General features: G+C 52.0%; 1 protein-coding gene across 1 annotated transcript in view; it reads left to right on the top strand.

Annotated features, from left to right (window-relative positions):
• Positions 1-25,049, top strand: part of LOC134983723 (zinc finger protein 585A-like) — a 117,458-nt gene that overhangs the window by 29,915 nt on the left and 62,494 nt on the right. The window contains exon 6 of the mRNA XM_063949369.1: positions 23,094-23,202. Coding sequence (XP_063805439.1) covers positions 23,094-23,202 — 109 coding nt within the window. The remainder of the gene's footprint in view (positions 1-23,093; positions 23,203-25,049) is intronic.

The raw sequence follows: 25,049 nt of genomic DNA, 5'->3' as shown, positions 1-25,049 counted from the left end.
AGGGTACTGAACATAGCCCAAGCATGGCTAGCGCTCACTCCCACAGCACTGCCGCCACCCCCCTAACAGAGCCAGAAGTCAGAAGAGTGGTGAGTATATTACCGGAGACCTGCAAGAGAAGGGCCCTCCGGTCATCGTTGGCGGCTCACAGGTAAAACGCAGCGGCGGAACGCTGCGCAGTCATGTCTCAGTACGCACAAGATGCAGGGCACATGGGGGGGGGGGTGTGCTCTGAGCGGCATGAAAATCCTTACTCTCACTGGCCACATAGTAAATACATGTTAGCCGCTGGCTTACATACCCCGCCCAGTATAAAAATTCTCTATTGCTGAGGCAGAATCGTGCCATTTCAGGGGGCAGGGCTTCTCAGACTTTCCAGAGCACTCACTCAGCGCCATTTTCTTATGGACGCTGTCTTCTCATAACAACACTGAGCGTACCCTTTTCCTGAAGACAGGAAAAAATGGGAGTAACCCCCCCATGGTAGACACCTCAATTTCTAGGATGTCTAAGAAAATTATTTTACCTGCCCCAGGGTCGGCTTCTTTAAAGGATACAGCTGACCGTAAGTTAGAGACGACCTTTAAGTCTCTTTATATGCTTACCGAAATGTTACTTAGGACCACGATTGCTTGTGCATGGGTGGGTAACACTGTGGAAAAATGGTCAGACAACTTGTTAGCAAATATTGACACAGTTGATAAGGATGAAATGGTCTTAACTCTCGGTCACATAAAGTATTCTGCAGAATACTTGTTGGAAGCTATGAAGGATATTGCTTTGTTAGGTTCAAAATCCTCAGCTATGGCGATTTCAGCTCGCAGAGCACTGTGGATTCGTCCATGGAATGCATATGCGGAATCCAAGAGGAATATTGAAGCGCTCCCCTACAAGGGTGAGGCCCTATTTGGAGATCAGGTGGATGCCATGATTTCGACAACCACCTCAGGCAAATCAGCATTTCTTCCTTCTGCAGCGGCACCCGCTAAGAAAGCATATCATTCACATACGATGCAGTCTTTTCGGCCCAGCAAACACAAAAAAGCCAAAGGTACTCCCTTCACAGGAAGAGGGCAGGGAAGAGGTAGGAAACCTACAACACCATCAGGATTGCAGGAGCAGAAGTCAACCGCTACCTCTGCTAAAACCACAGCATGATGCTGGGGCTCCCCCGTGGGAGTATTATCAGGTGGGGGCGCGTCTAAATATCTTCAGTCAGGTCTGTGTACAATCAGATCTGGATCCTTGGATACTACAAATAGTATCCCAAGGTTACAAGTTAGAGTTTCAAGATCTCCCCCATCCTGATTTTTCAAATCCGCCTTACCAGTTTCTGTTCAAGTCAGAAGAAATGTACTGGACGCAATACAGAAATTATGTCAAGACGAAGTAATTACCTTAGTTCCTGCACTACAACAGGAAGAAGGATTTTATTCAAGCCTGTTTGTGGTACCGAAGCCGGATGGCTCGGTCAGACCAATTTTGAACCTAAAATCCCTGAATCTTTATCTAAAAAAGGTTCAAATTCAAGATGGAGTCCCTGAGAGCGGTGATCTCCAGCTTGGAGAAGGAATTTATTGCGTCGGTGGACATCAAGGATGCTTATTTGCATGTTCTCATTTACCCTCCTCATCAAGCATACCTGAGGTTTGTGGTTCAAGGACTGCTACTACCAGTTCCAGACATTGCCATTAGGACTCTCCACAGCTCCGAGAATATTCACCAAGGTGATGGCAGAGATGATGGTTCTCCTTCGCAAGAAAGGAGTCAACATAATTCCTTACCTGGACGATCTCCTGATAAAAGCAAGATCCAGGGAGAAGTTGGTGCAAAACATTACACTATCCCTGACAGTGCTTCAACAGCACGGTTGGATCATAAACCTTCCAAAATCAGAATTGGAACCAACAATGAGGTTATCATTTCTGGGAATGATACTGGACACCGAGATACAGAAAGTATTTCGACCAGTGGAAAAGGCACTGGAGATCCAGAGGATGGTCAAAAAAGTTTTGAAACCAGCACGTGTGTCGATTCATCAGTGCATTCGCCTGCTGGGAAAGATGGTAGCGGCCTACGAGGCTCTACAATATGGCCGATTTCATGCCAGGGTGTTCCAGTGGGATCTACTGGACAAGTGGTCCGGATCGCATCTACACATGCAAATAAGCCTGTCAACAAAAGCCAGAATTTTGCTCCGGTGGTGGCTACAAAGTTCTCACATCCTGGACGGACGCAGGTTCGGGATTCAAGCCTTGATCCTAGTGACCACGGATGCAAGTCTCTGAGGTTGGGGAGCAGTCACGCAAGGGAAAAGCTTCCAAGGAAGATAGTCAAGTCAAGAAACACTTCTTCACATAAACATTCTGAAGCTGAGAGCCGTTTACAACTGCCTTCAAGCGGCGCATCTTCTTCAATATCATCCCATACAGATCCAGTCAGACAATGTAACAGCAGTAGCTTACATAAACCATCAGGGAGGAACGAAAAGCAGAGCGGCAATGACAGAGGTGACAAAAATACTACTCTGGGCAGGAAGACATGCAAAAGCTCTGTCAGCAATCTTCATTCGGGGAGTGGAAAACTGGAAGCGGACTTCCTCAGCAGACACGATCTCCATCCAGGAGAATGGGGCCTCCACCAAGAAGTCTTTGCGGACGTAGCAGGTTGCTGGGGCATTCCTTAAGTAGACATGATGGCATCTCGTCTCAACAAGAAGCTTCCAAAATATTGTTCCAGGTCAAGAGACCCACAAGCAATAGCGGTGGATGCACTGGTGACCCAGTGGGATTTCCAGCCAGTATGTGTGTTCCCTCCACTTCCACCGAAACTTCTCAAGATCATAAGAAGAACAAAGGTTCGGGTGATCCTCCTTGTCCCAGACTGGCCAAGAAGGGCTTGGTATCCAGATCTTCAGGAGTTACTGACAGAAGATTTTCGGCATCTTTGCGAGCACCTGCTTCAGCAGGGGCCGTTGGTTTATCAAGACTTATCGCGGCTACGTTTGACGGCATGGCTGTTGAGCACCAGATCCTAGCCCGAAAGGGTATTCCCAACGAAATCATTCCCACACTTATTCAGGCCAGGAAGGGAGTGACGTCTAGACATTATGACATTTGGAGAAAATATGAATCTTGGTATGAATCCAAGAATTCTCCTGTGGTGGAGTTTCGATTAGGACATCTTCTATTTCTACAGGCTGGTGTGAATGCAGGTTTAAGATTGGGATCTATCAAGGTCCAAATTTCGACCTTGTCCATTTTCTTTCAGAGACAGTTGGCTTCCCTTCCTGAGGTTCAGACGTTCGTGAAGGGGGTTCTACGCATCCAACCACCATTTGTGGCACCTGCAGCGTCATGGGATCTTAACGTGGTGTTGCAGTTCCTTAAATCGGATTGGTTTGAACCTCTGAAAGAGGTGGAGTTAAAGTTTCTGACTTGGAAAGTGGTCATGCTGCTGGCCTTGGCATCCGGCAGAAGGGTGTCTGAGTTAGGGGCCTTGTCTCACAAGAGCCTTTATTTAATCTTTCATGAAGATAGGGCTGAACTAAGAATGCGTCAGCAATTTCTTCCAAAGGTTGTTTCTTCCTTTCATGTGAACCAACCTATTGTGGTGCCAGTGGCTTCTGACACCTCAGCTGTTTCCAAGTCGTTGAATGTTATCAAGGCTTTGAAGACATCTATCAAGAGAACAGCTTGTATAAGGAAAACAGAAGCATTGTTTATCCTGTATGATAAATGATTGGGCGGTGTGAGCTGGTGTGAATCTCGCCACTTGCTTAATGTTAATCCTTCTCTCGAAGTTGTCCATCTCCTCGGGCACAGTTCCTATACTGGGGTCTGGAGGAGGGGCATAGAGGGAGGAGCCAGTTCACACTGTTAAAAAGTCTTAAAAGTGCCAAAGGCTCCTGCACACCTGTCTATACCTCATGGTACTAAAATGGACCCCAGCATCCTATACGGACTACGAGAAAAGGATTTACCGGTAGGTATGTTAAAATCCTTTTCTTTTTAGCAAAGCCTATGCCAACAGTAGAGGAATCAGTTGTATCCCACAGAATATCAGCGCTGCCACCATACACTGGAGAGAGAAGATAAAGTGCAGATTTCCGAACAGTGCTTTTAGAAGGAACACAAGAAGTGCATAGATCACAATGATCAGAAGTCCGGGACAATGAGGTTAAGAAACCAAATCTGTGGTACGAATGACCTCAATACATATTCATCACAGATAATGGAATACACACCAACACGTTCACCAAACCAGTAGATGTCCATAGCTTCATGCTAACCTCCAGCTGCCACCACACAAACTAGTTGAACAGTGTCCCATTTGGCCAATTCAAAATACTCAGGAGGAACTGCTCCCGAGTCAGCGATTATGAGACACAAGGACAAGAAGTACGTTTAAAATTTTAGAGAGAAACAGTACGATACATCAAAGGTACAGACAGCATATACCATGGTTAAGGGAAATGATAGGCCTCCCGTCCTACAATACAAAAAGAGACCAGAACAGAAAACAAAGAAGAGATCCTTTTCATAACACAATACACAAAACAAACAAATCAGATTAAAAAGATCATAAACAAACACTGTCCAATACTTCAAGATGACACAATAGCAGATATCATACCTCCATAGCCAAAAGTAGTGTTCCGGAAAGCACCAGACATGAAGAAGAAGCCGGTACACAGCCACGTACCACCAAAAAACAACACAAACTACTATAGATGGAACACATAAAAATAAGAATTTACTCACCGGTAATTCTATTTCTCGTAGTCCGTAGTGGATGCTGGGTACTCCGTAAGGACCATGGGGGTATAGATAGGCTCCGCAGGAGACTGGGCACTCTTAAAAGAAAGATTAGGTACTATATGGTGTGCACTGGCTCCTCCCTCTATGCCCCTCCTCCAGACCTCAGTTAGGGAAACTGTGCCCGGAAGAGCTGACATTACTAGGAAAGGATTTGGAATCCAGGGTAAGACTCATACCAGTCACACCAATCACACCGTACAACTTGTGATACTATACCCAGTTAACAGTATGAACAACAACTGAGCCTCATTCAACAGATGGCTCATAACAATAACCTTTTAGTTAAGCAATAACTATATACATGTATTGCAGAGAGTCTGCACTTGGGACGGTCTCCCAGCATCCACTACGGACTACGAGAAATAGAATTACCGGTGAGTAAATTCTTATTTTCTCTGACATCCTAGTGGATGCTGGGTACTCCGTAAGGACCATGGGGATTATACCAAAGCTCCCAAATGGGCGGGAGAGTGCGGATGACTCTGCAGCACCGAATGAGCAAACTCAAGGTCCTCCTCACCCAGGGTATCAAACTTGTAGAATTTTGCAAAAGTGTTTGAACCCGACCAAGTAGCAGCTCGGCAAAGTTGTAAAGCCGAGACCCCTCGGGCAGCCGCCCAAGAAGAGCCCACCTTCCTTGTGGAATGGACTTTTACTGATTTAGGATGCGGCAGTCCAGCCGCAGAATGTGCAAGCTGAATCGTGCTACAGATCCAGCGAGCAATAGTCTGCTTTGAAGCAGGAGCACCCAGCTTGTTGGGTGCATGCAGGGTAAAGAGCTAGTCAGTTTTTCTGACTCCAGCCGTCCTGGAAACATAGATTTTCAGGGCCCAGACTACGTCCAGCAACTTGGAATCCTCCAAGTCCCGAGTAGCCGCAGGCACCACAATAGGTTGGTTCAAATGAAACGCTGATACTACCTTAGGAAGAAATTGGGGACGAGTCCTCAATTCTGCCCTGTCCATATGGAAAATCAGATATGGGCTTTTACACGACAAAGCCGCCAATTCTGACACCCGCCTGGCCGAAGCCAAGGCCAACAGCATGACCACCTTCCACGTGACATATTTTAACTCCACGGTCTTAAGTGGCTCAAACCAATGTGATTTAGGAAATCCAACACCACGTTGAGATCCCAAGGTGCCACCGGAGCCACAAAAGGGGGCTGAATATGCAGCACTCCCTTAACAAACGTCTGAACTTCAGGCAGTGAAGCCAGTTCTTTTTGAAAGAAAATAGACAGGGCCGAAATCTGGACTTTTATGGATCCCAATTTTAGGCCCATAGTCACACCTGACTGTAGGAAGTGCAGAAATCGACCCAGCTGGAATTCTTCCGTTGGGGCCTTTCTGGCCTCACACCAAGCAACATATTTTCGCCATATGCGGTGATAATGTTTTGCTGTCACATCCTTCCTAGCTTTTATCAGCGTAGGAATGACTTCATCCGGAATGCCCTTTTCCATTAGGATCTGGCGTTCAACCGCCATGCCGTCAAACGCAGCCGCGGTAAGTCTTGGAACAGACAGGGCCCCTGCTGCAGCAGGTCCTGTCGGAGCGGCAGAGGCCATGGGTCCTCTGAGATCATTTCTCGAAGGTCCGGGTACCAAGTTCTTCTTGGCCAGTCCGGAACGATGAGTATAGTTCTTACTCCTCTCTTTCTTATTATCCTCAGTACCTTGGGTATGAGAGGAAGAGGAGGGAACACATAAACCGACCGGTACACCCACGGTGTCACTAGAGCATCCACAGCTATCGCCTGAGGGTCCCGTGACCTGGCGCAATATCTTTTTAGCTTTTTGTTGAGGCGGGACGCCATCATGTCCACCTGTGGTTGTTCCCAATGGTTTACAATCAGCTTGAAGACTTCTGGATGAAGTCTCCACTCTCCCGGGTGGAGGTCGTGTCTGCTGAGGAAGTCTGCTACCCAGTTGTCCACTCCCGGAATGAACACTGCTGACAGTGCTAGCACGTGATTCTCCGCCCATCGAAGAATCCTTGTGGCTTCTGCCATTGCCATCCTGCTTCTTGTGCCGCCCTGTCGGTTTACATGGGTGACCACCGTGATGTTGTCTGACTGAATCAGCACCGGTTAGTTTTGAAGCAGGGATTCTGCTCGACTCAGGGCATTGTAAATGGCCCTTAGTTTCAGAATATTTATGTGTAGGGAAGTCTCCTGACTCGACCATTGTCCATGGAAGTTTCTTCCCTGAGTGACTGCCCCCCAACCTCGGAGGCTTGCATCCGTGGTCACCAGGACCCAGCCCTGTATGCCGAATCTGCGGCCTTCGAGAAGATGAGCACTCTGCAGCCACCACAGCAGAGACACCCTGGCCCTCGGGGACAGGGTGATCAACCGATGCATCTGAAGATGCGAACCGGACCACTTGTCCAATAGATCCCATTGGAAGATCCTTGCATGGAACCTGCCGAAGGGAATTGCTTCGTAAGAAGCTACCATCTTTCCCAGGATTCGCGTGCAGTAATGCACCGACACCTGTTTTGGTTTCAGGAGTTCTCTGACCAGAGATGACAATTCCTGGGCATTTTCCTCCGGGAGAAACACCTTCTTCTGTTCCGTGTCCAGAATCATGCCCAGGAACAGCAGACGTGTCGCAGGAATCAGCTGTGACTTTGGGATATTCAGAATCCAGCCGTGCTGATGCAGCACTTCCTGAGATAGTGCTACGCTGACTAGCAACTGCTCTTTGGACCTCGCCTTTATCAGGAGATCGTCCAAGTACTGGATAATTATAACACCCATCTTTCGGAGGAGTATCATCATTTCGGCTATTACCTTGGTAAATACCCTCGGTGCCGTGGACAGACCAAACGGCAACGTCTGGAATTGGTAATGACAGTCCTGTACCACAAACCTGAGGTACTCCTGGTGAGGTGGGTAAATGGGGACATGCAGGTAAGCATCCTTGATGTCCAATGACACCATAAAATCCCCCTCTTCCAGGCTTGCAATAACCACCCCAGATTTGAGGTAACGGCGAGGGGGAGTGGCCTCGAACTCCAGCTTGTATCCCTGAGATACCACTTGCATAACCCAGAGATCCACCTGCGAGCGAACCCACTGGTCGCTGAAGTTCCGGAGACGCTCCCCCACCACACCTGGCTCTGATTGTGGAGCCCCAGCGTCATGCGGTGGACTTAGTGGAAGCAGGGGAGGATTTTTGTTCCTGGGAACTGGCTGTCCGGTGCAGCTTTTTCCCTCTTCCCTTGCCTCTGGGCAGAAAGGAAGTGCCTCTGACCCGCTTGCCTTTTTGGGGTCGAAAGGACTGTACCTGATAATACGGTGCTTTCTTAGGCTGTGAGGAAACCTGAGGTAAAAATGTCGACTTCCCAGCTGTTGCTGTGGATACGAGGTTCGAGAGACCATCCCCAAACAATTCCTCACCCTTATAAGGCAAAACCTCCATGTGCCTTTTAGAATCAGCATCACCTGTCCACTGCCGAGTCCATAATACTCTCCTGGCAGAAATGGACATTGCATTAATTCTAGATGCCAGCCGGCAAATATCCCTCTGTGCATCTCTCATATATAAGACGACGTCTTTAATATGCTCTATGGTTAGCAAAATAGTATCCCTGTCGAGGGTATCAATATTATCTGACAGGGTATCGGACCAAGCTGCAGCAGCACTACACATCCATGCTGAAGCAATTGCGGGTCTCAGTATAGTACCTGAGTGTGTATATACAGACTTCAGGATAGCCTCCTGCTTTCTATCAACAGGCTCCTTTAAGGCGACCGTATCCTGAGACGGTAGTGCCACCTTTTTTGACAAGCGTGTGAGCGCCTTATCCACCCTCGGGGATGTCTCCCAATGTAACCTGTCCTCTGGCGGGAAAGGGTACGCCATCAGTTACTTTTTAGAAATCACTAGTTTCTTATCGGGGGAAGCCCACGCTTCTTCACACACTTCATTCAACTCATCAGATGGGGAAAAAAGTCACTGGTTGCTTTTTCTCCCCAAACATAAAAACCCTTTTTAGTGGTACTTGGGTTAATGTCAGAAATGTGCAACACATTTTTCATTGCCGTAATCATGCAACGGATGGCCCTAGTGGAATGTACATTAGTCTCGTCCTCGTCGACACTGGAGTCAGACTCCGTGTCGACATCTGTGTCTGCCATCTAGCCTTTTATGTAAGGAGCTGACACTGTCGTGTAATACCTTCCACATATCCACCCACTCTGGTGTCGGCCCCGCAGGGGGTGACATCACACTTATCGGCACCTGCTCCGCCTCCATATAAGCCTCCTCATCAAACATGTTGACACAGCCGTACCGACACACCGCACACATACAGGGAATGCTCTGACTGAGGACAGGACCCCACCAAGTACTTTGGGGAGACAGAGAGAGAGTATGCCAGCACACACCAGAGCGCTATATAATGCAGGGATGTACACTATACAGAGTGATTTTTCCCCTATAGCAGCTTATATACAGTTTTTGCGCCTAAATTTATGTGCCCCCCCTCTCTTTTTTATCCTAGAAGTCTGGACCTGCAGGGGAGAGCCTGGGGAGCGTCCTTCCAGCGGAGCTGTGAAGAGAAAATGGCGCTGGTGTGCTGAGGGAGATAGCCCCGCCCCTTCATCTGCGGGCTTCTCCCGCATTTTTAAATGTATAATGGCGGGGTTAATGCACATATACAGTTTATTAGACTGTATTATGTGCTGTTTGCCATGTAAGGTACTCTAATTGATGCCCAGGGCGCCCCCCCCCCCCCCTAGCACCCTGCACCCATCAATGACCGGAGTGTGAGGTGTGCAGAGGGAGCAATGGCGCACAGCTGCAGTGCTGTGCGCTACCTTAATGAAGACTGGAGTCTTCAGCCGCCGATTTTCAACTTCTCTTCGTTCTTCTGGCTCTGCAAGGGGGACGGCTCCGCGGCTCCGGGACCGGACGACCGAGGCTGGGCCTGTGTTCGATCCCTCTGGAGCTAATGGTGTCCAGTAGCCTTAGAAGCCCAAGCTAGCTGCAAGCAGGTAGGTTCGCTTCTCTCCCCTCAGTCCCACGTAGCAGTGAGTCTGTTGCCAGCAGGTCTCACTGAAAATAAAAAACCTAACAAATACTTTCTTTTCTAGGAAGCTCAGGAGAGCCCACCAGGTGCATCCAGCTCTGGCCGGGCACAGATTCTAACTGAGGTCTGGAGGAGGGGCATAGAGGGAGGAGCCAGTGCACATTAGATATATTACCTAATCTTTCTTTTAAGAGTACCCAGTCTTCTGCGGAGCCTGTCTATACCCCCATGGTCCTTACGGAGTACCCAGCATCCACTAGGACGTCAGAGAAAAGGGGGACTTCTACCACTAAGGGACCTGCATGGGCTGCAAGACAACAAAAGCTAGAAGCACCACACCTACCCAAACAGTAATGTCTGTTTCATATTCCACAAAATGTAACACACAGGACAACTTACCATGCCACAGCAAGGACACCATATATATGTTAGAGTGTCCCTGCCCGCAACAATACATAGGAAGGACTATACGACCACTCAAAATGAGAATAAACAAACACATACGGAATATAAAAAAGGTTCAGAAGAACATCCACTTTCCTTACATTACAAAGAACATCATGAATCAGATCCCACACTACTCAAGGTCACAGGGCAGAAGGAGGTTAAGAAAAACTGGAGAGAGGGTGACTATATACACACCATCAACAGGGAGGAACTGCGTATGATAGTCCACATGGTGACCCGAACACCCAAAGGCCTCAACCAGGACAATGAAGTACGATCCATAATTTATATATGAAGATAATATCTTTACATCCTGGGATCAAACACTCTAAGACCACTAGTATCCAAGTAAATATATTTATAACAACCAGGTAACACCTTTTTGATAGGAATAATAGGATTTTGGTTACCTACCAGTAAATCCTTTTTTTGTAGTCCGTAGAGGATGTTGGGATCCACATTAGTACCATGGGATATAGACGGGTCCACCAGGAGCCATTGGCACTTTAAGAGTTTGAGAGTGTGGGCTGGCTCCTCCCTCTATGCCCCTCCTACCAGACACAGTCTAGAAACTGTGCCCGAGGAGACGGACATCTTCGAGAGAAGGACTTAACACAGATAGTGGTGAGATTCATACCAGCTCACACATACAAGTCACGTCAAGCTAACGTAGCTTGAACACTCAGCAACCGCTGAAACATTACTTACCAAGTAACAATGCAGTACTCAACTAAAACCAAGTTGTACTGAACCAAATAACGTTTGCAGGAAAACGAAGCGCTGAGCGGGCTCCCAGCATCCTCTACAGACTACGAGAAAAGGATTTACCGGTAGGTAACCAAAATCCTATTTTCTCTTACGTCCTAGAGGATGCTGGGGTCCACATTTAGGGCCGGCTCCAGGCCTACTAGCACCCTGAGCGAGAAAATTTAAAAGCGCCCCCCCCCCCCCCCATGCGCGGGTCGAAGGCGCGCTCCTGGAAAAGTGGGCGTGGCCTCCTGGAAAAGTGGGCATGGCCTCGTAACTTCATATCATCAAACTATAAATACATTTTCACACCCCCTCTACGCACACAATTAGCAGCCTTACACACAATGGCCCTCATTCCGAGTTGTTCGCTCGCTAGCTGCTTTTAGCAGCTTTGCACACACTAAGCCGCCGCCTACTGGGAGTGAATCTTAGCTTATCAAAATTGCGAACGAAAGATTAGCAGAATTGCGAATAGACCTCTCTTAGCAGTTTCTGAGTAGCTCCAGACTTACTCGGCATCTGCGATCAGTTCAGTGCTTGTCGTTCCTGGTTTAACGTCACAAACACACCCAGCGTTCAGCCAGACACTCCTCTGTTTCTCCAGCCACTCCCGCGTTTTTCCCAGAAACGGTAGCGTTTTTTCACACACACCCATAAAACAGCCAGTTTCCGCCCAGAAACACCCACTTCCTGTCAATCACATTACAATCACCAGAACGAAGAAAAAACCTCGTAATGCCGTGAGTAAATTACCTAACTGCATAGCAAATTTACTTGGCGCAGTCGCACTGCGGACATTGCGCATGCGCATTAGCGACTAATCGCTCCGTTGCGAAAGAAAAATAACGAGCGAACAACTCGGAATGACCACCAATGTCTCCAGTATAGTGCCAGCTACACATAATGTGCAGTGCCAGATAGACATGATATGCCCCCCCAGCAGTGCCAGCTACACGTGACATGCCCCCCAGCAGTGCCAGCTACACGTGACATGCCCCGCAGCAGTGCCAGCTACACGTGACATGCCCCCCAGCAGTACCAGCTACACATGACATGCCCCCCAGCAGTACCAGCTACACGTGACATGACCCCCAGCAGTACCAGCTACACGTGACATGACCCCCAGCAGTACCAGCTACACGTGACATGCCCCCCAGCAGTACCAGCTACACGTGACATGCCCCCCAGCAGTACCAGCTACACGTGACATGCCCCCCAGCAGTGCCAGCTACACGTGACATGCCCCCCAGCAGTACCAGCTACACGTGACATGCCCCCCAGCAGTACCAGCTACACGTGACATGCCCCCCAGCAGTACCAGCTACACGTGACATGCCCCCCAGCAGTACCAGATACATAAATGCCCCCACAGTGCAGATATGCCCCCACAGTGCCAGATACATAAATGCCCCCACAGTGCCAGATACAAAAATGCCCCCACAGTTCCACATACATAAATGCCCCCACAGTGCAGATACATAAATGCCCCGACAGTGCCAGATACAAAAATGCCCCCACAGTGCCAGATACAAAAATGCCCCCACAGTGCCAGATACAAAAATGCACCCACAGTGCCAGATACATAAATGCCCCCACAGTGCAGATACATAAATGCCCCCACAGTGCCAGATACAAAAATGCCCCCACAGTGCCAGATACAAAAATGCCCCCACAGTGCAGATACATAAATGCCCCCACAGTGCTGGTATGCCCCCACAGTGCCAGATACATAAATGCCCCCACAGTGCCAGATACATAAATGCCCCCACAGTGCCAGATACAAAAATGCCCCCACAGTGCAGATACATAAATGCCCCCACAGTGCCAGATACATAAATGCCCCCACAGTGCCAGATACAAAAATGCCCCCACAGTGCCAGATACATAAATGCCCTCACAGTGCCAGATACATAAATGCCCCCACAGTGCAGATACATAAATGCCCCCACAGTGCTGGTATGCCCCCACAGTGCCAGATACATAAATTACCCCACAGTGCCAGATACATAAATGCCCCCACAGTGCCAGATACATAAATGTCTCCACAGTGCCAGATACATAAATGCCCCCACAGTGCCATATACATAAATGCCCCCACAGTGCCAGATACATAAATGCCCCCACAGTGCAGATACATAAATTCCCCCACAGTGCTGGTATGCCCCCACAGTGCCAGATACATAAATGCCCCCACAGTGCCAGATACATAAATGCCCCCACAGTGCAGATACATAAATGCCCCCACAGTGCCAGATACATAAATGCCCCCACAGTGCAGATATGCCCCCACAGTGCCAGATACATAAATGCCCCCACAGTGCCAGATACAAAAATGCCCCCACAGTTCCACATACATAAATGCCCCCACAGTGCAGATACATAAATGCCCCCACAGTGCCAGATACAAAAATGCCCCCACAGTGCCAGATACAAAAATGCCCCCACAGTGCCAGATACAAAAATGCCCCCACAGTGCCAGATACATAAATGCCCCCACAGTGCAGATACATAAATGCCCCCACAGTGCCAGATACAAAAATGCCCCCACAGTGCCAGATACAAAAATGCCCCCACAGTGCAGATACATAAATGCCCCCACAGTGCTGGTATGCCCCCACAGTGCCAGATACATAAATGCCCCCACAGTGCCAGATACATAAATGCCCCCACAGTGCCAGATACAAAAATGCCCCCACAGTGCAGATACATAAATGCCCCCACAGTGCCAGATACATAAATGCCCCCACAGTGCCAGATACAAAAATGCCCCCACAGTGCCAGATACATAAATGCCCTCACAGTGCCAGATACATAAATGCCCCCACAGTGCAGATACATAAATGCCCCCACAGTGCTGGTATGCCCCCACAGTGCCAGATACATAAATTACCCCACAGTGCCAGATACATAAATGCCCCCACAGTGCCAGATACATAAATGTCTCCACAGTGCCAGATACATAAATGCCCCCACAGTGCCATATACATAAATGCCCCCACAGTGCCAGATACATAAATGCCCCCACAGTGCAGATACATAAATTCCCCCACAGTGCTGGTATGCCCCCACAGTGCCAGATACATAAATGCCCCCACAGTGCCAGATACATAAATGCCCCCACAGTGCAGATACATAAATGCCCCCACAGTGCTGGTATGCCCCCACAGTGCCAGATACATAAATGCCCTCACAGTGCCAGATACATAAATGCCCCCACAGTGCAGATACATAAATGCCCCCACAGTGCCAGATACATAAATGCCCCCACAGTGCCAGATACATAAATGCCCCCACAGTGCCAGATACATAAATGTCTCCACAGTGCCAGATACATAAATGCCCCCACAGTGCCAGATACATAAATGCCCCCACAGTGCCAGATACATAAATGCCCCCACAGTGCAGATACATAAATGCCCCCACAGTGCTGGTGTGCCCCCACAGTGCCAGATACATAAATGCCCCCACGGTGCCAGATACATAAATGCCCCCACAGTGCCAGATACATAAATGCCTCCACAGTTCCAGATACATAAATGCTCCCACAGTGCCAGATACATAAATGCCCCCACAGTGCCAGATACATAAATGCCCCCACAGTGCCAGATACATAAATGCCCCCACAGTGCCAGATACATAAATGCCCGCACAGTGCTGGTATGCCCCCACAGTGCCACATACATAAATGCCCCCACAGTGCCACATACATAAATGCTCCCACAGTTCCACATACATAAATTACCCCACAGTGCCAGATACATAAATGCCCCCACAGTGCCAGATACATAAATGCCCCCACAGTGCCAGATACATAAATGCCCCCACAGTGCCAGATACATAAATGCCCCCACAGTGCCAGATACATAAATGCCCCCACAGTGCTGGTATGCCCCCACAGTGCCAGATACATAAATGCCCCCACAGTGCCAGATACATAAATGCCCCCACAGTGCAGATACATAAATGCCCCCACAGTGCCAGATACATAAATGCCCCCACAGTGCTGGTATGCCCCCACAGTGCCAGATACATAAATGCCCCCATGGTGCCAGATACATAAATGCCCCAACAGTGCAGATATGCCTCCACAGTTCCAGATACATAAATGCCCCCACAGTGCCAGATACATAAATGCCCCCACAGTGCCAGATACATAAATGCCCCCACAGTGCCAGATACATAAATGCCCCCACAGTGCCAGACACATAAATGCCCCCACAGTGCAGATATGCCTCCACAGTTCCAGATACATAAATGCCCCCACAGTGCCAGATACATAAATGTCCCCACAGTGCCAGATACATAAATGCCCCCACAGTGCAGACACATAAATGCCCCCACAGTGCCAGATACATAAATGCCCCCACAGTGCCAGACACATAAATGCCCCCACAGTTCCAAATACATAAATGCCCCCACAGTGCCAGATACATAAATGCCCCCACAGTGCCAGATACATAAATGCCCGCACAGTGCCAGATACATAAATGCCCCCATAGTGCAGATATGCCTCCACAGTTCCAGATACATAAATGCCCTCACAGTGCCAGATACATAAATGCCCCCACGGTGCCAGATACATAAATGCCCCCACAGTGCCAGATACATAAATGCCTCAACAGTGCAGATATGTCTCCATAGTGCCAGATACATAAATGCCTCAACAGTGCAGATATGCCTCCACAGTTCCAGATACATAAATGCTCCCACAGTGCCAGATACATAAATGCCCCCACAGTGCCAGATACATAAATGCCCCCATAGTGCCAGATACATAAATGCCCCCACAGTGCCAGATACATAAATGCCCCGACAGTGCTGGTATGCCCCCACAGTGCCAGATACATAAATGCCCCCACAGTGCCAGATACATAAATGCCCCCACAGTGCCAGATACATAAATGCCCCCACAGTGCCAGATACATAAATGCCCCCACAGTGCTGGTATGCCCCCACAGTGCCAGATACATAAATGCCCCCATGGTGCCAGATACATAAATGCCCCAACAGTGCAGATATGCCTCCACAGTTCCAGATACATAAATGCCCCCACAGTGCCAGATACATAAATGCCCCCACAGTGCCAGATACATAAATGCCCCCACAGTGCCAGATACATAAATGCCCCCACAGTGCCAGACACATAAATGCCCCCACAGTGCAGATATGCCTCCACAGTTCCAGATACATAAATGCCCCCACAGTGCCAGATACATAAATGTCCCCACAGTGCCAGATACATAAATGCCCCCACAGTGCCAGACACATAAATGCCCCCACAGTGCCAGATACATAAATGCCCCCACAGTGCCAGACACATAAATGCCCCCACAGTTCCAAATACATAAATGCCCCCACAGTGCCAGATACATAAATGCCCCCACAGTGCCAGATACATAAATGCCCGCACAGTGCCAGATACATAAATGCCCCCATAGTGCAGATATGCCTCCACAGTTCCAGATACATAAATGCCCTCACAGTGCCAGATACATAAATGCCCCCACAGTGCCAGATACATAAATGCCCCCACAGTGCCAGATGCATAAATGCCCCTACAGTGCCAGATAGATATGCCCCCACAGTGCCAGATAGATATGCCCCCACAGTGCCAGATACATATATGCCCCACACAGTGCCAGATACGCCTCTAATGCCAGATATACTTGTCCCCACAGTGTAAAATATGCCGCAAATGCCAGACATGAACCCCAGTGCCAGACAAGACCCCACAGTGCCAGACATGAGCCCCAGTTCCAGACATGAGCCCCAGTGCCAGACATCTCCCCCAGTGCCAGACATGAGCCCCAGTGCCAGACATGTCCCACAGTGCCAGACATGGCCCCAGTGCCAGACATGAGCCCCAGTTCCAGACATGAGCCCCAGTGCCAGACATGAGCCCCAGTGCCAGACATCTCCCCCAGTGCCAGACATGAGCCCCAGTGCCAGACATGAGCCCCAGTGCCAGACATGAGCTCCAGTGCCAGACATGAGCCCCAGTGCCAGACATGAGCCCCAGTGCCAGACATGAGCCCACAGTGCCAGACATGAGCCCACAGTGCCAGACATGAGCCCACAGTGCCAGACATGAGCCCACAGTGCCAGACATGTCCCCCAGTGCCAGACATGTCCCCCAGTGCCAGACATGTCCCCCAGTGCCAGACATGTCCCCCAGTGCCAGACATGTCCCCCAGTGCCAGACATGAGCCCCAGTGCCAGACATGTCCCCCAGTGCCAGACATGTCCCACAGTGCCAGACATGTCCCACAGTGCCAGACATGAGCCCCAGTGCCAGACATGAGCCCCAGTGCCAGACATGAGCCCCAGTGCCAGACATGTCCCATAGTGCAAGACATGACCCCACAGTGCCAGACATGACCCCACAGTGCCAGACATGACCCCACAGTGCCAGACATGACCCCACAGTGCCAGACATCTCCCCCAGTGCCAGACATGAGCTCCAGTGCCAGACATGACCCCACAGTGCCAGACATGACCCCACAGTGCCAGACATGACCCCACAGTGCCAGACATGACCCCACAGTGCCAGACATCTCCCCCAGTGCCAGACATGAGCTCCAGTGCCAGACATGAGCCCCAGTGCCAGACATGAGCCCACAGTGCCAGACAAGACCCCACAGTGCCAGACAACTCCCCCAGTGCCAGACATGAGCCCCAGTGCCAGACATGAGCCCCAGTGCCAGACATGAGCCCCAGAGCCAGACATGAGCCCACAGTGCCAGACATGAGCCCACAGTGCCAGACATGAGCCCACAGTGCCAGACATGAGCCCCAGTGCCAGACATGTCCCCCAGTGCCAGACATCTCCCCCAGTGCCAGACATGTCCCCCAGTGCCAGACATGTCCCCCAGTGCCAGACATGGGCTCCAGTGCCAGACATGTGCCCCAGTGCCAGACATGAGCCCCAGTGCCAGACATGTCCCCCAGTGCCAGACATGTCCCCCAATGCCAGACATGTCCCCCAGTGCCAGACATGAGCCCACAGTGCCAGACATGAGCCCACAGTGCCATACATGTCCCCCAGTATCAGACATGTCCCCCAGTGCCAGACAAGAGCCCCAGTGCCAGACATGTCCCCACAGTGCCAGACATGTCCCCCAGTGCCAGACATGTCCCCCAGTGTCAGACATGTCCCACAGTGCCAGACATGTCCCACAGTGCCAGACATGTCCCACAGTGCCAGACATGAGCCCCAGTGCCAGACATGAGCCCACAGTGCCAGACATGAGCCCACAGTGCCAGACATGAGCCCCAGTGCCAGACATGAGCCCCAGTGCCAGACATGAGCCCCAGTGCCAGACATCTCCCCCAGTGCCAGACATGACCCCACAGTGCCAGACATGTCCCACAGTGCCAGACATGAGCCCCAGTGCCAGACATGTCCCCCAGTGCCAGACATGAGCCCCAGTGCCAGACATGAGCCCCAGTGCCAGACATGAGCCCACAGTGCCAGACATGAGCCCCAGTGCCAGACATGAGCCCCAGTGCCAGACATGAGCCCCAGTGCCAGACATGTCCCCCAGTGCCAGACAACTCCCACAGTGCCAGACATGAGCCCCAGTGCCAGACATGACCCCACAGTGCCAGACATGACCCCACAGTGCCAGACATGACCCCCAGTGCCAGACATGAGCCCCAGTGCCAGACAAGACCCCACAGTGCCAGACAACTCCCCCAGTGCCAGACATGAGCTCCAGTGCCAGACATGAGCCCCAGTGCCAGACATGAGCCCACAGTGCCAGACAAGACCCCACAGTGCCAGACAACTCCCCCAGTGCCAGACATGAGCCCCAGTGCCAGACATGAGCCCCAGTGCCAGACATGAGCCCACAGTGCCAGACATGAGCCCACAGTGCCAGACATGAGCCCACAGTGCCAGACATGAGCCCCAGTGCCAGACATGAGCCCCAGTGCCAGACATCTCCCCCAGTGCCAGACATGTCCCCAGTGCCAGACATGTCCCCCAGTGCCAGACATGAGCCCCAGTGCCAGACATGAGCCCCAGTGCCAGACATGAGCCCCAGTGCCAGACATGAGCCCCAGTGCCAGACATGAGCCCACAGTGCCAGACATGAGCCCCAGTGCCAGACATGAGCCCCAGTGCCAGACATGAGCCCCAGTGCCAGACATGTCCCCCAGTGCCAGACAACTCCCACAGTGCCAGACATGAGCCCCAGTGCCAGACATGACCCCACAGTGCCAGACATGACCCCACAGTGCCAGACATGACCCCCAGTGCCAGACATGAGCCCCAGTGCCAGACAAGACCCCACAGTGCCAGACAACTCCCCCAGTGCCAGACATGAGCTCCAGTGCCAGACATGAGCCCCAGTGCCAGACATGAGCCCACAGTGCCAGACAAGACCCCACAGTGCCAGACAACTCCCCCAGTGCCAGACATGAGCCCCAGTGCCAGACATGAGCCCCAGTGCCAGACATGAGCCCACAGTGCCAGACATGAGCCCACAGTGCCAGACATGAGCCCACAGTGCCAGACATGAGCCCACAGTGCCAGACATGAGCCCCAGTGCCAGACATGTCCCCCAGTGCCAGACATCTCCCCCAGTGCCAGACATGTCCCCAGTGCCAGACATGGGCTCCAGTGCCAGACATGTGCCCCAGTGCCAGACATGAGCCCCAGTGCCAGACATGTCCCCCAGTGCCAGACATGTCCCCCAGTGCCAGACATGAGCCCACAGTGCCAGACATGAGCCCACAGTGCCAGACATGTCCCCACAGTGCCAGACATGTCCCCCAGTGCCAGACATGTCCCCCAGTGTCAGACATGTCCCCCAGTGTCAGACATGTCCCCCAGTGCCAGACAAGAGCCCCAGTGCCAGACATGAGCCCCAGTGCCAGACATGAGCCCCAGTGCCAGACATGAGCCCACAGTGCCAGACATGAGCCCACAGTGCCAGACATGAGCCCCAGTGCCAGACATGTCCCCCAGTGCCAGACATCTCCCCCAGTGCCAGACATGAGCCCACAGTGCCAGACATGACCCCCAGTGCCAGACATGAGCCCCAGTGCCAGACATCAGCCCCAGTGCCAGACATCAGCCCCAGTGCCAGACATGAGCCCCAGTGCCAGACATGAGCCCCAGTGCCAGACATGTCCCCCAGTGCCAGACATGACCCACAGTGCCAGACATGACCCCCAGTGCCAGACATGAGCCCACAGTGCCAGACATGAGCCCACAGTGCCATACATGTCCCCCAGTATCAGACATGTCCCCCAGTGCCAGACAAGAGCCCCAGTGCCAGACATGTCCCCACAGTGCCAGACATGTCCCCCAGTGCCAGACATGTCCCCCAGTGTCAGACATCTCCCCCAGTGCCAGACAAGAGCCCCAGTGCCAGACATGAGCCCCAGTGCCAGACATGAGCCCCAGTGCCAGACATGACCCACAGTGCCAGACATGACCCACAGTGCCAGACATGACCCACAGTGCCAGACATGACCCCCAGTGCCAGACATCTCCCCCAGTGCCAGACATGTCCCCCAGTGCCAGACATAGCCCACAGTGCCAGACATGAGCCCACAGTGCCAGACATGAGCCCCAGTGCCAGACATGAGCCCCAGTGCCAGACATGAGCCCCAGTGCCAGACATGAGCCCCAGTGCCAGACATGTCCCCCAGTGCCAGACATGACCCACAGTGCCAGACATCTCCCCCAGTGCCAGACATGTCCCCCAGTGCCAGACATGTCCCCCAGTGCCAGACATGACCCCCAGTGCCAGACATGTCCCCCAGTGCCAGACATCTCCCCCAGTGCCAGACATCTCCCCCAGTGCCAGACATCTCCCCCAGTGCCAGACATGAGCCCACAGTGCCAGACATGAGCCCCAGTGCCAGACATGAACCCCAGTGCCAGACATGAGCCCCAGTGCCAGACATGAGCCCACAGTGCCAGACATGTCCCCCAGTGCCAGATATGAGCCCACAGTGCCAGACATGAGCCCACAGTGCCAGACATGAGCCCCAGTGCCAGACATGAGCCCCAGTGCCAGACATGTCCCCCAGTGCCAGACATGAGCCCCAGTGCCAGACATGAGCTCCAGTGCCAGACATGAGCTCCAGTGCCAGACATGAGCTCCAGTGCCAGACATGAGCCCACAGTGCCAGACATGAGCCCACAGTGCCAGACATGTCCCCCAGTGCCAGATATGAGCCCACAGTGCCAGATATGAGCCCACACTGCCAGACATGAGCCCACAGTGCCAGATATGAGCCCACACTGCCAGACATGAGCCCACAGTGCCAGACATGAGCCCCAGTGCCAGACATCTCCACCAGTGCCAGACATCTCCCCCAGTGCCAGACAACTCCCACAGTGCCAGACATGAGCCCACAGTGCCAGACATGAGCTCCAGTGCCAGACATGAGCCCACAGTGCCAGACCTGAGCCCACAGTGCCAGACATGTCCCCCAGTGCCAGATATGAGCCCACAGTGCCAGATATGAGCCCACACTGCCAGACATGACCCCACAGTGCCAGACATCTCCCCCAGTGCCAGATATGAGCCCACAGTGCCAGACATGAGCCCACAGTGCCAGACATGAGCCCACAGTGCCAGACATGTCCCCCAGTGCCAGACATGAGCCCCAGTGCCAGATATGAGCCCACAGTGCCAGATATGAGCCCACAGTGCCAGACATGAGCCCCAGTGCCAAACATGAGCCCCAGTGCCAGACATGAGCCCACAGTGCCAGACATGAGCCCACAGTGCCAGACATGAGCCCACAGTGCCAGACATGAGCCCCAGTGCCAGACATGAGCCCCAGTGCCAGACATCTCCTCCAGTGCAAGACACGAGCTCCAGTACCAGACATGGGCTCCAGTGCCAGACAAGACCCCCAGTGCCAGACATGAGCCACAGTGCCAGACATGAGCCCACAGTGCCAGACATGAGCCCACAGTGCCAGACATGAGCCCTAGTGCCAGACATGAGCCCCAGTGCCAGACATCTCCTCCAGTGCAAGACACGAGCTCCAGTACCAGACATGGGCTCCAGTGCCAGACAAGACCCCCAGTGCCAGACATGTCCCACAGTGCCAGACATGAGCCCCAGTGCCAGACATGAGCCCCAGTGCCAGACATGAGCCCCAGTGCCAGACATGAGCCCCAGTGCCAGACATGAGCCCCAGTGCCAAACATGAGCCCCAGTGCCAAACATGAGCCCCAGTGCCAGACATGAGCCCACAGTGCCAGACATCTCCCCCAGTGCCAGACATGAGCTCCTGTGCCAGACATGAGCCCCAGTGCCAGACATGAGCCCACAGTGCCAGACATGAGCCCCAGTGCCAGACATGAGCCCCAGTGCCAGATATGAGCCCACAGTGCCAGACATGACCCCACAGTGCCAGACATGAGCCCCAGTGCCAGACATCTCCCCCAGTGCCAGACATGAGCCCCAGTGCCAGACATGACCCCACAGTGCCAGACATGACCCCACAGTGCCAGACATGACCCCCAGTGCCAGACATGTCCCCCAGTGCCAGACAAGACCCCCAGTGCCAGACAAGACCCCCAGTGCCAGACATGACCCCCAGTGCCAGACAAGACCCCCAGTGCCAGACATGTCCCCCAGTGCCAGACATGAGCCCCAGTGCCAGACATGAGCCCCAGTGCCAGACATCTCCCCCAGTGCCAGACATGAGCCACAGTGCCAGACATGAGCCACAGTGCCAGACATGAGCCACAGTGCCAGACATGAGCCCCAGTGCCAGACATGAGCTCCAGTGCCAGACATGAGCTCCAGTGCCAGACAAGACCCCCAGTGCCAGACAAGACCCCCAGAGCCAGACATGTCCCCCAGTGCCAGACATGGGCTCCAGTGCCAGACAAGACCCCCAGTGCCAGACATGTCCCCCAGTGCCAGACATGTCCCCCAGTGCCAGATATCCTCCCCCATATGCTGCTCACCGTGCTTCTGTTGTCCAGCTGAGGGCGGGGAGGAGAGCGCAGCGTGCACCTCTCCTAGCTCTCAATCCCCGGTGGCCGCGGTGGTATCAGCTTCAACTTGGCGCCGGTCCGCAAGCCAATCAAAGCTCGTGGTCTGACAGCCAATCATAAGCCTCAGCTGCCGGACCGCGAGCTCTGGTTGGCTCACGGGCTGGCGCCGGTTAGCGGAGAGGGAGCATGCAGTGCGCGTCTCTGCTAGGAGACGAACACTGCTGTAGGGACAGCTCCAGGCTCCAATATGGCGGCCAGAGCTAGCGGCGCCCATAAAGTGTGGTGCCCTGTTCGGCCGCTCTATTGGAACATGCCTGGAGCCGGCCCTGTCCACATTAGTACCATGGGGATTTACCAAAGCTCCCATAATGGGAGGGAGAGAGCAGAGGCTCCTGCAGAACTGATTGACTGAACTTCAGATCATCAGAGGCCAAAGTATAGAACTGTAAAACTTTGCAAACGTGTTCGACCCAGACCAAGTTGCAGCTCGGCAAAGTTGCACTGCCGAGACACCCTGGGCAGCCGCCAAGGAAGAACCCACCTTACCATTAGAGTGGGCCTTAACAGACTTTGGACACGGCAGTCCTGCCATAGAATATGCATGCTAGATAGTGAACCGAATCCAGCAAGAAATAGTCTGCTTAGAAGCAGGACACCCAATTTTCTTGGGATCATACAGGACAAACAGAGAGTCCGAATTTCTGTGACGAGAAGTTCTCGTCACATATATCTTCATAGCCCTTACAACATCCAAGGACTTTGATGTAATTGAGGAGTCAGTAGCCACTGGAACCACAATATTGATATGAAATGCCAACACAACCTTCAGAAGAAACTGCTGACGTGTCCGGAGCTCAGCTTTATCTTCGTGGAAGATCAAGTAAGGGCTTTTACAGGATAAAGCTCCCAGCTCGGACACGCGTCTAGCAGAAGCTAAGGCCAACACCGTGACCACCTTCCATGTAAGAAATTTGACCTCCACCTCCTTTAGAGGCTCAAACCAATCCGACTGGAGGAACTGCAACACCACGTTAAGGTCCCAAGGCGCCGTAGGCGGTACAAAGGGAGGTTGGATGTGCAGAACTCCCTTCAAAAAAGTCTGAAACTCAGGGAGGGCAGCCAATTATTTCTGAAAGAAATTGGATAGGGCCGAAATCTGGACCTTCACAGATCCTAACCTCAGGCCCATATCCACACCTGCTTGCAGGAAGAGGAGAAAACGTCTGACTTAAAACTCCACTGTAGGAAACTTCTTGGTTTCACACCAAGAGACATATTTCTTCCACATACGATGGTAATGTTTAGACGTTACCCCTTTCCTAGCCTGTATGAGGGTAGGAATGACCTTCTTCAGAATGCCCTTCCGAGCAAGTATCAGGCGCTCAACTTCCATGCCGTCAAACGTAGCCATGGTAAGTCTTGAAAGGCAAACTGCAGCTGGTCCTCCTGAAGTGGAAGAGGCCTCCGTTCTTCTTGCAATAGATACAGAAGGTCCGCGTACCAAGCCCTTCTCGGCCAGTCTGGGGCAATGAGGATCGCTTGAATCCTTGCTCTCCTTATTAGCTTTTGGATTCTTCGGATGAGTGGAAGTGGTGGAAACACGTACACTGACTGGAACACCCACGTAGACACCAGGGCGGCCACTGCCTGTGGGTCTCTTGACCTGGAACAATAATGCTGAAACTTCTTGTTGAGACGAGAGGCTATCATGTCTATTTGGGGTAATACCCAAAGGTCTGTTATTTCCTTGAACACCTCCGGGTGGGACCTCACTCCCATGGATGGAGATTGTGTCTGCTGAGGAAGTCTGCTTCCCAGTTGTCTACTCCCAGAATGAAGATGGCTGACAGTGCCAACGCGTGTTTTTCTGTCCAGAGGAGTATTCTTGCCGCCTCTGACGTTGCCGATCTGCTCTTCGTTCAGCCCTGTCAGTTTATGTAAGCCACTGTTGTTACGTTGTACGACTGCACTTGAATGGCCCAATTTCTTAGAAGAGGGTCCGCCTGAAGAAGACCG

The sequence above is a fragment of the Pseudophryne corroboree genome (assembly GCF_028390025.1).
Source record: "Pseudophryne corroboree isolate aPseCor3 chromosome 3 unlocalized genomic scaffold, aPseCor3.hap2 SUPER_3_unloc_22, whole genome shotgun sequence".
NCBI classification, from domain to species: Eukaryota; Metazoa; Chordata; class Amphibia; order Anura; family Myobatrachidae; genus Pseudophryne; species Pseudophryne corroboree.
Note: the sequence above shows the minus strand (reverse complement) of the source record. Positions and strands in the feature narration are given on the sequence as shown.